The sequence below is a fragment of the Zootoca vivipara genome, chromosome 15, assembly GCF_965207765.1.
Source record: "Zootoca vivipara chromosome 15, rZooViv2.hap1.1, whole genome shotgun sequence".
NCBI lineage: Eukaryota > Metazoa > Chordata > Lepidosauria > Squamata > Lacertidae > Zootoca > Zootoca vivipara.
This window is the reverse complement of record NC_142598.1, coordinates 20394728-20406597: the sequence shown is the minus strand read 5'-3', so window position 1 is coordinate 20406597 and position 11870 is coordinate 20394728. Positions and strand designations below refer to the sequence as shown.

General features: G+C 41.3%; 1 protein-coding gene across 1 annotated transcript; it reads left to right on the top strand.

Moving 5' to 3' along the window:
* The first annotated feature begins 680 nt into the window (after nucleotides 1-680).
* On the top strand, nucleotides 681-11816 carry PPP2CB (protein phosphatase 2 catalytic subunit beta). The gene is made up of 7 exons (XM_035140702.3): nucleotides 681-1045; nucleotides 3615-3824; nucleotides 3966-4139; nucleotides 5569-5658; nucleotides 8384-8545; nucleotides 9956-10074; nucleotides 11158-11816. Exons 1-7 carry the CDS (start codon nucleotides 944-946, stop codon nucleotides 11228-11230), a joined length of 930 nt encoding a protein of 309 aa, XP_034996593.1. The 5' UTR covers nucleotides 681-943; the 3' UTR covers nucleotides 11231-11816.
* The last annotated feature ends 54 nt before the right edge of the window (nucleotides 11817-11870 follow it).

The following is an 11870-nucleotide window of genomic DNA, read 5'->3' as shown; positions in this document are numbered from 1 at the left end:
TGAAGGTTGGTATATAAATTAAACAAAACAAGCAAGCAAACAATCTTCTGCAGTGATTGCACCTTTTCTGGGATATGTGCAGGCTTGCATTTGCATGGGCCTAACTTTGGTGTGGGCTGGGACATGGGTGATGCTGTGGTCTAAATCAGATTGCCTAGGGCTTGCCGATTGGAAGGTCAGCGGTTCGAATCCCCATGACGAAGTGAGCTTCCATGTCAGATCACCAGTTTGTTTGTTTGTTTGAAACCCACATTCAGATGTTGCTTAAAATTGCTGTACTGCCACACTCCACCTTCACAACATCTGTGCTCCAATTGGAGTTGTGTTTGTGTGACTCGAATTAGGTCTACCAGACCCCACCGCCACCTCCCAAAGACAGAAAAAAGTGCACTAAAGCCGCCTCTGGGGCTCCTCGGGGATTAGGGGCCGTGAAGCTTAAGCTTCATTGGTTTCATGGTAGATCCGCCCCTGCCTTCAGGTTTCCATCCCTTTTCCTCTTTAATTCGCGAACGGAGCAGAGGTGAGGCTGGGATGGGCGAGGTAAGAGGGCAAGCTCTGCCCTCCGGGCGATAGGTGGCGCTGCGGTCGGCCCGTTTCGCCGGAAGTGGCTAGACGTGAGGCGTGGGCGGAAGTGCGCAGCGCCGCCGCCATTACACGGTGCCGGAGGGAGAGAGGGGGGTGAGGGACTTGAGGGTGAGGCTTGGGCCTGTGTCGCGCGCGCGCTCTCTAGGCGGGCCGTTGGGCTTGTGACCGTTGTTCCGGGCCTCCCCCTCCCCTCCCCCTCTCTCTCTGCCCCCCTCGGTACCGTTGGCTTGTGTTTTTTCCCCCCTTCCTTTTTCCTTCCTTCCTTCCCTTTGGGCCGGTCCAGCCTGGAACACGCCGCCCTGGCCACGCCGCCCGGCGCAGCTCCCTTCTCCCACAACTGAGCGGGCGGCTGGCCAGAATGGAGGACAAGAGCTTCACCAAGGAGCTGGACCAATGGATAGAGCAGCTCAACGAGTGCAAGCAGCTGAGCGAGAGCCAAGTGCGGAGCCTCTGTGAGAAGGTGCGTAACGTTGGGTGGGGTAAGACGGGGGGGCGGGGGCCGGATCCTACCGAAATAAAAACCGTACATGGATCTAAGAGGAGGACGGGGGGGGGAGAGAAGAAAATGACTCGGGAAAAACGTTTTGACTTTCCCTTTCCCAGTAAAACGGGTCCTGAGAAACCAAGGAGACAGTTTTGAGAAGGCTCAGAGTTCTCTTGAAAGGGCTGCCTACGGCTGTGTAAAAGTACCCTCCCCCAAAAAAGACATTTGCATATAGCATTTAGATTAAAAGCAAAGCTGACAGTCGACGAATGAAACCGGTGGAGTGTGTCAATGTCATACTTTAAACCTAGGCTTTGCCTTTCTTGGACTGTGGTTGTCTCTGCTCCCTGCGAATTTCTCTCCATCCTCATCATTCTTAGCACTGTTAAGATCTTGGTGCCTGGGGCCTGGTTTGAAATCTTGCTGTGCTCCTAGCCAAAGGGCACTTTAGAATTGTAGGTAATTCTCCGTTTGCAATTCACTCTTCCCCATGCACTCGGGAGATGGAAGTGTTGTGAAGGGTGGGGGCCACAGACAGATGACCGCAACTGTATTGTTTTTTCCAACAACAAAAAAACCACGATGCTCTCAGCACCGGATTTCCTGCAGTAAGAGCTTGCTATTGCCACTCATCACTTACACACTGACCCACAGAGTACGCATCCACAACAGCGGGTTCTGTTATAATCCAGGTATGAGCCACAGTACTGTATCACCCCAAGTAGTCAGTGGATGATGCATTGCTTGTGTGGTCACTACATTTTGAATGTATGTATCATACATTTTTTAGAGCCCAAATAGCACTACTTTGTTAAAGTGCTTTGTCACTTTGAAGAAGAAAAATGGCTTTGTGACACAGTTCTGTATATTCCTCTACCTCCAGCGATGGGGTTTTCCACACTGTTTTGCACACCTTGATCCAGAAAATTTTGGAACATTCTAGTTTCTTTGTCTGAACTACCAGTAGGTTACTTGCTTTTCCTTCCCCTCACAAGGTTGAATACAAAGAAGCCTGATTGAATTTGACTTCTTTCAGAAGTTTTGGGCCGCTTCCCTCACAGAAGGCTTCTTGAATACTATTTCATGGCTCAAGCTAGCCAATGATAATATAGAGTTAACAGTGTGATCTTATACTTACCTGCTCAATGGGAATTACTCCCAGGTAGGTGTGTATAGGATTGCAGCCTAAACAGTACAAATAATGTCTCCATTTTTCTTTTTGTTAGGAAAACAGCTGTACATGCTTTCCACATATTACAATAATGTAATGATTGCAGTGCTCTGTATTATTGGAAACAGAACTACCCCCACTTTTAAACTAAACATTCAGCATCCATTACACTTGGCATTATAGACGTAGTTGCCCAGCCATCAGGAGTGTGACTTTGAAAGCTGTGTAGTTACAGCTAACAAGGAGCCACAGTGTGCTTATTTCTTGAGTTTTATCATATCTTAGTTTATTGGTATGTCTTTTGAAATCAGAATTTTTAAAATTGCAGGGCTGAATAGGTTTCTGTAATCAGAAATATGCATAAATTAGTGCAAAAACATTGAAGAAATGGCTTCCTGAAGTCCACATTTCTAGCATATTTACCACTAAAATTTATACAAAAATGAAGGATTTGCATGATTTATGGAATTGAAATGAGATTAATATTATATAATCCAAAGTAGATCACGGAAACTTCTTAATAATGTTTGCTGCTTGCAGTAATGATAGGTCTGGAAGTGGAGTGCACCCAGGATGATAGTTTTAAGAATATTGATTTTGCTTAGCAATACAATTTTTATTGGCGTTGATAAACACATCCTAAAGTGTCAAGCAAGTGCTTTTTGAACATTGTAGGGCCTTGCATTTGTTTTAAATGGGGGTTGGGTAGGAGTTTTGGGTTTGGTTGGTTATTCTTGCAAACAGGAGATAATAGGTAGTTCCTGAACACCTGGGAAATTCCTAAACGTTATGCGAGTTGTGACTGGTGCCCATTGGAACTTGTAGGGCAGACTTCAGGGAGGCAAACAATAGGGTGGCGCCATAGCCAGTTACAGGCAGAGCCAATTAATTCTAATTTTGCCCCCATCCTCCTTCCTATTGAGTTCAACAAGGGCAACACTGAGATTAAGGAGGACATTGGCAGCTGGGGCCAGTCCCTGGACTGGTTGTAAGTAGAAGGCAGGCAGGTAGCGGCAGACTTGAGGTTGATGTGGTGGTGCCTCATCACCGTAATGGACCTGCCTGCACTTTGTTGCTGTCAGCTGCTATATTTCTCCTAATTTTGATTTAGTGTGGGTTGACCCCATAAAAATCTTAAGGCATAGGTTGCCCTAATTCCAGTTTACAGATGAGAAAGTGAGGTTGGGTGTGTGTAACTTGTTGAGAACAATGTGATGAATTCATAGCTGATTGAACAGGGGTTTGAACGTAGATCATATGAAGATGATCGACAGACACTAGATCTTCTGTTGCAGCAGTTTTTCTTTACATTTGCATGAGAAAACTGAATATATTTTGGTTTCAAATCTGATTGGTTGTTTTTTCTCATATTAGGCTAAAGAGATACTTACAAAAGAATCAAATGTTCAGGAAGTACGTTGTCCTGTTACAGTTTGTGGGGATGTCCATGGTCAATTTCATGACCTTATGGAGCTCTTTAGAATTGGCGGGAAATCACCAGACACAAACTATCTCTTCATGGGAGATTATGTTGACAGAGGCTACTACTCAGTGGAAACTGTGAGTCTTCTTGTGGCATTAAAGGTAAGGTTCTGACTCCTGTGGTTTTAGATTAAAATATGCTTAGTAAACATTTTGCAATGAGATAAGCTCCATGCCACCTGGAGTATAATGGTGATACCAGCTGATGGATCATTACAACATGTGTTTGTTCTTTATGGCTAGGTGCGCTACCCAGAACGCATTACAATTCTGAGAGGCAATCATGAAAGCAGGCAAATTACACAAGTATATGGCTTCTATGATGAATGTCTACGGAAATACGGAAATGCCAATGTTTGGAAGTATTTCACAGATCTGTTTGACTATCTTCCACTTACAGCTCTAGTTGATGGGCAGGTATGATACTATTATTTTAGTGATACTCATAAAAAAGCTTGGCTTCAGTAAACCTCAAAACCACCACCAAGAATGATGCAGATGTGTGGAGGGGAAAGGGAAATCGTGACAGCCCAGCATTCCATCCCATATGTGGGTTTGCCTTCATATTTGGTGGTAATAGTACTGCCCTATACTAATGACTTAAATTTCATGTCCTTAATTTGAATTGTTCGGTGTAAAATACATATTGTTTGCATTTTACAGATAATACTGTGAAGTGTGAAACATACTTGTGTATGGAGTTCAGAAACTCTAGTTTAAGAAATGTTGATACTTTTTGTTGACCTAGAACAAAAAAAAAAAGATTAGCCATTAAGTGAGCTACAGAACTTTTCACTGTGCAAAAAATTGATCGCTTTCTGGTGCTGTTTAAATTGGAATTTAAAATGAGTTTGGCTTGAGTATAGAAGTGCTTATGTAACAAAAGTTTTATTGGTTGAAGTGACCCTTCACTCTAGAACAGGCACCCCCAAACTGCGGCCCTCCAGATGTTTTGGCCTACAACTCCCATGATCCCTAGCTAACGACCAGTGGTCAGGGATGATGGGAATTGTAGTCCAAAACATCTGGAGGGCCGAAGTTTGGGGGCGCCTGCTCTAGAGCAAAGGAGCAATTTAAAAAGTCCTAAGATCTTGATATTCTTTATTTCCCACCTCTAGATGATGCAGATAGAAGGGGATTGTTGAAATGCTATGAAATCAACTATATTCACAGAGGCGGAAATTGTTTTTGTTACGCTTTGCTCTGTATTATGCGGGCTTAGATGTTAATGCATTTTGCCACATTTTTAGCATTGTGCTACTAAATTGATTGCTTTTGTGAAACTTGTTTGGGTTTATTGACAAACTATGGTTAACGGTGATCATGTGGGTGCTGATATACTGTGATTATTATTAACCATAGTTAATTGAATCAAGTCAGCTTCATAAACTGGCTTTTTGTTGACTTGTATCAGCAAACCATTGTTAAGATTAATTATAGCTTGTCCAGGTTTAATGCAAGCTGCGTTGAGAGCAGAAGCAAAACTTCTAAACTCCTGGCAGCTGAAGAGGAAGGGGGAGGGAGGAACCTTGAGTTTGAGGCTCACTGGAGCTTATTATTGTAACCCTAAACAATGGTTTTAGTGTTGCGTCTAAAGTGGCCCAATGAAAAACCTGTTTTAGGTAATCACACAAGCTGGTGATTTAAATCTTCGGTAGAAATTTCTGTTCTCTCCTTGTGCAAAAACTGAGAAAGAAAGCAACACACAAGGCTCATTGTCAAGTGCATGTTGCGACAGTAGCATAAGAATTGGTTATTGGTATCAGCAAATACCTCAAGAGAACGAATAATACAACCTCTTGCAAGTGCACATAATACATTTATTCTGGTTCTTATTCTTCTTCAGATATTTTGTCTCCATGGAGGTCTTTCCCCATCTATAGATACACTGGATCATATTAGAGCTCTTGATCGTCTGCAGGAAGTTCCACATGAGGTAATATAAATAAAAATGCATTGTAATTCAGAGTACAGCATACATTGAATGGCAAATATATACATTAAATATAGAATAGGGTATGGTATCATACCCTATTCATGCCTGGTGTGCTATGGTCCATGGGGCTCACGAAGAGTCGGACATGGCTAAATGACTAAACAACAACAAATAGTATCATATCTTTGAACTGAATCAGGCAAATATAATAGCTAGATAAAAGGGTTGCAACATGCAGTTGATCAGTTAATTGATTAAAAAACGTGTTGGTTGCCTTAATTAGTCTGCAGATCTTTAACCTTTTGAATTATTTTTCATTCTAGTATTTATAAAAATGGGATGCAGTCCTAGTTATGTACCTGAGAAAGTTCTGTTGACCTTTGTGGGCCTTACATCTGAGTAGACATGTATAGAATTATACAGTATGAGGCATTCCCTGTTGCATGTGTGTGTGTGGAAATGCCTTTTAAGATTTTGCAAGCTCTGATCAATCTTAAAAACCAAGTGTTTTTCTTCTACAGAACTATTTTTGTTATGTGTAAATTTAATCAGTTGATTAAAACTTGTATGAATTCAATTGGATGACTAGAAAATGAACAGACCAGAACTTCTACTTTATAGTTTACCATAATAGGGTCTGTAAGAACAAAACATCTGCACAGCTTGGGTGTATATCAAGCCCTGAATTTGTGGTATAGATACTTTGTTCGAATAATATTTTTTCAGCTCTCCCTAAATTCAAAGACCTCAGGGTGGTTGACATCTAGTTAATTAAATGAAAGCAGGTAAAAATGGAAAATTAAATTTCACAGTGTGAAATGTAGCAGTGGGGTAATATTCATATTTGCCCAGCCTGGTGTTGGAATGTCAAAAGCATTGGAGCCTGATTTGTTTCCGGGAGGAAGGCATTTCATAGTCAGGACACCACCACAGAGAAGGCCATGGACCACATATCTTCAATACTTCTTAACACAGATGTTTCCCAAATGGTTTATTGTGTGCACTCGTGGCAGTGATACATGACTCGTTCATTTGCACTGGATTTTAGTCAACACAGAATGCACTTAGATAACAACAGTTCTGTAGCAACTGGAGTTGCTCTCCTGTAACTTTACAAAGTGGCTAGTACTTTGCTGCAGCTGAAATATGCTTTAAAAGAGCAGGACTAGCTTTTTGAGGAGGTTGAGAATTTGTAGGTCTTCTCTAGAAGTTTATGCAGTTGGCACCCCCTTTCCTATAAGCACTTTGCATCAGGATTTAGCATCTGCATTCCAACATATGTAGGGAGAACAAGGATATGTGGACTGGTCCAGACCCCAGCATCTCAGGCACACCCAGCTTTTCCAAGTTAAGCAGGGAAATCTCAATGAGAATTCTAAACGTGCTTGAATAAGTGAGGATAGAAGCTCATTCAGACCTTAGTGAGGGTGGGGGGAGTAGACAGAGTCATGCAGGGACCTTGGCAGAAATGATGCCTGAATAGGGCTATTGTCTTGTATAAATTGAATTATTCTGGGCATTTGTAAATAATAATTTGTATGTCCATACATTAGTTGAAAATTGTGGTGTTAATTACTTTAGAAAGTTGAGATTATGCCTGTAACCTGGCTTTGAAAGTTTACCGCACACACTTGGTTTAGAATGTTTTACTATAATCAGTGCATAAACTTTTTGTAGCTCTGTTTTGTTTGAGCTGCAAAGTAGATCATGGCTCCTTCTGTTTGCACCACAATGACTATGTAGTTTAAAAGAGACACATACAGTACGTGCATCTACAGTGCTATATATATATATATATGAAAGGAACATTTTAAACTGGTGCTGTTGTCATGCAAAGTTTGCTAGATGAGTCAGTTCTGAAATTGTGCATAACTTTCACATTGTAAGGGTGTAGACCCTTTAACTAAAACATTTCGTTTGTGTGCTTGAAACTGGAATTATGCCTAGGTACTTTGCATGCAAGAGCTGATCTTGCAGGATCTGGCATCCCTCAGCTGTTCTTTTGGATTCTGCTTCTTTGTTTTGCTGTCATCTGGTTTCCGTTCTTCCTTTTGGGAATTGCATTAGCTTTTCTCAGTGCCTTTACTGCCTCTGGTCCTTTTAACCTAGTTTTCGAAATTACACTTTTTCTTTACCAATTTTCTCTAAACAGCAGTGTGGCTTTTCTGTTCAATTTGATCTTTTGCCAGATACACGCACATGCTTTATTTGGTATTGTTCACATACAGTACTGGTGACGTTCAATTATATTTTCCTGTTTTTTCCTAGTATGCTTTTTTATAGTCATATTTTTTTCCTCCTGCTTTTAGTTTTTCTGCTCCATCTGTGTTTGTTGCTGGTGTTAACTTTTCTTTTTGGCTTGGGATGTATGTATTTTGTTTTGATGCTTTTACTTCATACACCTATTTGATTGCCAAACTCATCTGCTAAGTTTCTCATCACTTTTACAGGGGGGGGGGGTTGGGTGGGGGGGTTTCCTATTGATACTGTTCACTTCTCTGATTTTCACACTTGTTTTCTCTGAAGAGGTTTCATTTCTTTCTTAGGTGTTATTTTCAAATTCCTGAAGACTGCAACAAACAACTTTTCCTATTTATCTGTAAAAGGTTTTTATTAGATAGAATATGCAATATACTTAAGAGATCCAGGAGCTAAACACTTTTAAAATTACCTTTTGCAATATTTCCCCCCTTATGTAATGGATTGTACCATTTTCTTTGAACAGGGCCCAATGTGTGATCTGTTATGGTCAGATCCAGATGATCGTGGTGGCTGGGGGATTTCTCCACGTGGTGCTGGCTATACATTTGGTCAAGATATCTCTGAAACATTTAACCATGCCAATGGGCTTACATTGGTGTCTCGTGCTCATCAGCTTGTAATGGAGGTATAATTACTCTGTTGCATCTAGCCACCTAAGGCTTAAAAATGAGAGTATGTCTTTTTTTGAAAGGTTGTATAGTCTCAGCATCTTGAATTTTTGTGCTATGTAGTAGGCACCAAAAATGTTCTGTATCTTACAAGGTGTAAATTAGTATAGTATTCATCAAGAATTATCAGGACACTATTCAGAGTAAATAAAAATGTTTACATGTGTCACAAATATATCGTTCAATTAACTTTATTTGCCTATTTGCCACTTAATCCTGTAGTATTAACGTCTCTGTGACTGATTTCAGTTTATACTAAATTAATTTTAAGGGGGCATTTCAAGTGAGCATCCTACATTTTCCAATTTGCTAGTGGATAGGGTTTGGTAATTCACCACAAGAATTATAGAGAATGTTTAAAGATGTAAAAATTGGTGTTTGCATTTGAACATAATTAGTACATTCATTGAGACAGTGCAAAGCATGTTTGCTCAGACTCTGAAATAGTTTGTTTTGTACCAGTGAAAATATATAAATCAAGGTAGGGTGAATTCCTAAGGTGGTGGGGAGGGAGAGTCAAAGATGGTCCTGCTGGGCTTGTGCCAGCACTGTGAAAGGGAGGACAAAGGAGCAGTCTTATGCTACTCCGTCCTTTTCTTTTTATTTAAACTATTGCCCTACCATTGGGACTACCGGTAATGCAAGGGAGATAGAAAGGAATAAAGTTTTCAGCTCCTGGGCTGTAGTTTAGTCCCTGGTGTTGGACTTGTCAGGGGGCTGGGAATGCATTAGATCAAAGTCTTTTGGCCCATCCCCAGCATGTCTCTTTTTCACCCCTGACCAGGGAGTTGTGGAAGTTTCAGCAATGAGGAAGGGCATCAGAGCTTGCTTTCTGCTGCCAGAGAAGGGAATTAGATGCTTCCTATGACCCCTGGAAGGGATACGGGTGGCGCTGTGGTCTAAACCACTGAGCCTAGGGCTTGCTGATCAGTAGATCGGCGGTTCGAATCCCCGCGACGGGGTGAGCTCCTGTTGTTCGGTCCCAGCTCCTGCCCACCTAGCAGTTCGAAAGCACGTCAAAGTGCAAGTAGATAAATAGGTACCGCTCAAGCGGGAAGGTAAACGGCGTTTCTGTGCGCTGCTCTGATTCGCCAGAAGCAGCTTAGTCATGCTGGCCACATGACCCGGAAGCTGTCTGTGGACAAACGCCAGCTCCCTCGGCCTATAGAGCGAGATGAGTGCCGCAACCCCAGAGTCGTCCGTGACTGGACTTAACTGTCAGGGGTACCTTTACCTTTATGACCCCTGGATCTCCCTCCTAAGGGTCATGGGGTTATTGGCCTTACGTATTTTAATCTTGTTACACCTTTTTAAGAAGAAATTGGTTGAGACTTTTCACTGAAAGCATTTTCTTTCCCCCCCTGCAGGGTTACAACTGGTGTCATGATCGGAATGTGGTCACCATTTTCAGTGCACCCAATTACTGTTATCGTTGTGGGAACCAGGCTGCTATCATGGAACTAGATGACACTTTAAAATATTCCTTGTAAGAAACATTAGCTTGTTTTAACAATTGGGGTGGGGTTGCAAGGGGTAAAATTCTCTGCCTTGTGTTAAGTGTTGGTGAATTCTATAGAGTACACCACTTTGGCAGTTTGAACTCTAAAGAATATCTCATGGGCCTAGTTTACATATCATGCTGGAAGCCTAGTTATGGTTTAGCACAAATGTGTGGATTCGCGGAGAGGAGATTGCAGCCACTTTGCTCCTTTCGAGTTGTCTTTCTGCTTTACTGAGCGGGACAAAACTTGGCTCAGCATGTTGTCAAAATCTGGGCTCTGGGATTAGCTCACCTGGACAAGCTACAAGCCATAACCCATAGGACAAACTTTGGTTACAGCTTGCGGTCAAGCTGCAGAGAGCTAAACCACAGGTTTGGGTGACATGTGAAGTTATGGCTTAGTTCAGTAACAGGCCAGGGAGGAGGAAAACTCACATTCCAAGGCTTAGTGTGATGTGTAAACTAGGCCTTAATGTTCAGAAAATGATAGCTAAAACAAGTTTTTTTGAAAGTATGTTAAAGAATACTGCATTTTGTTTTTAACATCACTCAAGTTAAATTGCTACCTTGTCTAATCAAGGAACAGGACACATTAATTTGATAATTACACCACAAAATAGTCACTTTCAGTGTAGGGACAGAATTTTAAATCATGATTAAAACAATGCTAAATGAGTCCATTTTTATTTCAGTGGAACTTTTCCTGCTCAAACCCTAATAGCGGGTGGAAGTATGGTAAATGATGACTGAAATATTGATAACCTTTGTTGCAGTTAATAAAAATACAATTTCCCTTTTTTTGATTCAATTTTGCATACCATTTAGTGAAATATGGGTAATTGTCTACCGTAGTCAAGCAAGCACAAACATTGTCCTCTTGAAATCCTAAACCCTTGGCTGAAATATTTTCAGTTTTGGCAAATCTGAATGATCTTTATTGGCTTGACATCCTGCAATAAAATAGCTTAAGAATGGAACTCGTGGAAATGAGAGTGGGGAGAGGGCAGGTATGGGATTTAATTAATAAAAATGCAACAAAGCACTTAATCAGCCTTTTCCTTTTAACAGTCTTCAATTTGATCCAGCGCCTCGCCGTGGAGAACCTCATGTTACTCGGCGTACCCCAGACTACTTCCTATAAACATCTCTTCCTCAGCCTGACCTTGATCAGTAGTAGTACACCTGGCAATTTTTGAAAAGCAACAATTTGTGATAAGTTGAGGTCTGTCTCAGCGTAAAGCCTCTTCATGGACCAAACTGTGCCATAATGAGGATGATGAGCTTTTGAGCACAACTTCAGATGGACTTCAACGCACTAATCAATCCTTTATCAGCCAGTCCAACAGCCAGTTTGCCTGCTGTAACTATAGTAATTGTTTTCTTCTGGACTATTCAAAGAGGAAAGGTAACTAACAAACTCATCTCCCTGTCATGCTTACTTGTAAATTTTAGTTGTAGTGTTTAACTGGCATGTATTAACATTTTGAAGTTTAAGAAAAATGCACAAACTAACTTCCTTCTTACGCCTATCGCCCTCTATTTTATTGACATAAGTAACTTAACTGCAGAAGAAAGTTCCTCTTGGGAGTATGTTGTCATAAGCTTTCCCTCCATTTAAGCTAGATTACTGTTCTGTGTTGATCCTACCTTTTTTCTGTATATTTGTCAAAGTGCTTGCATCTTATTTGATGTATTTCAGCAAATAAACTTGCAGATCATTACTCCAATCAGATAGGTACACTGAAATGAAATAATTTCTCTTTCTCATTCATTATAGGGGA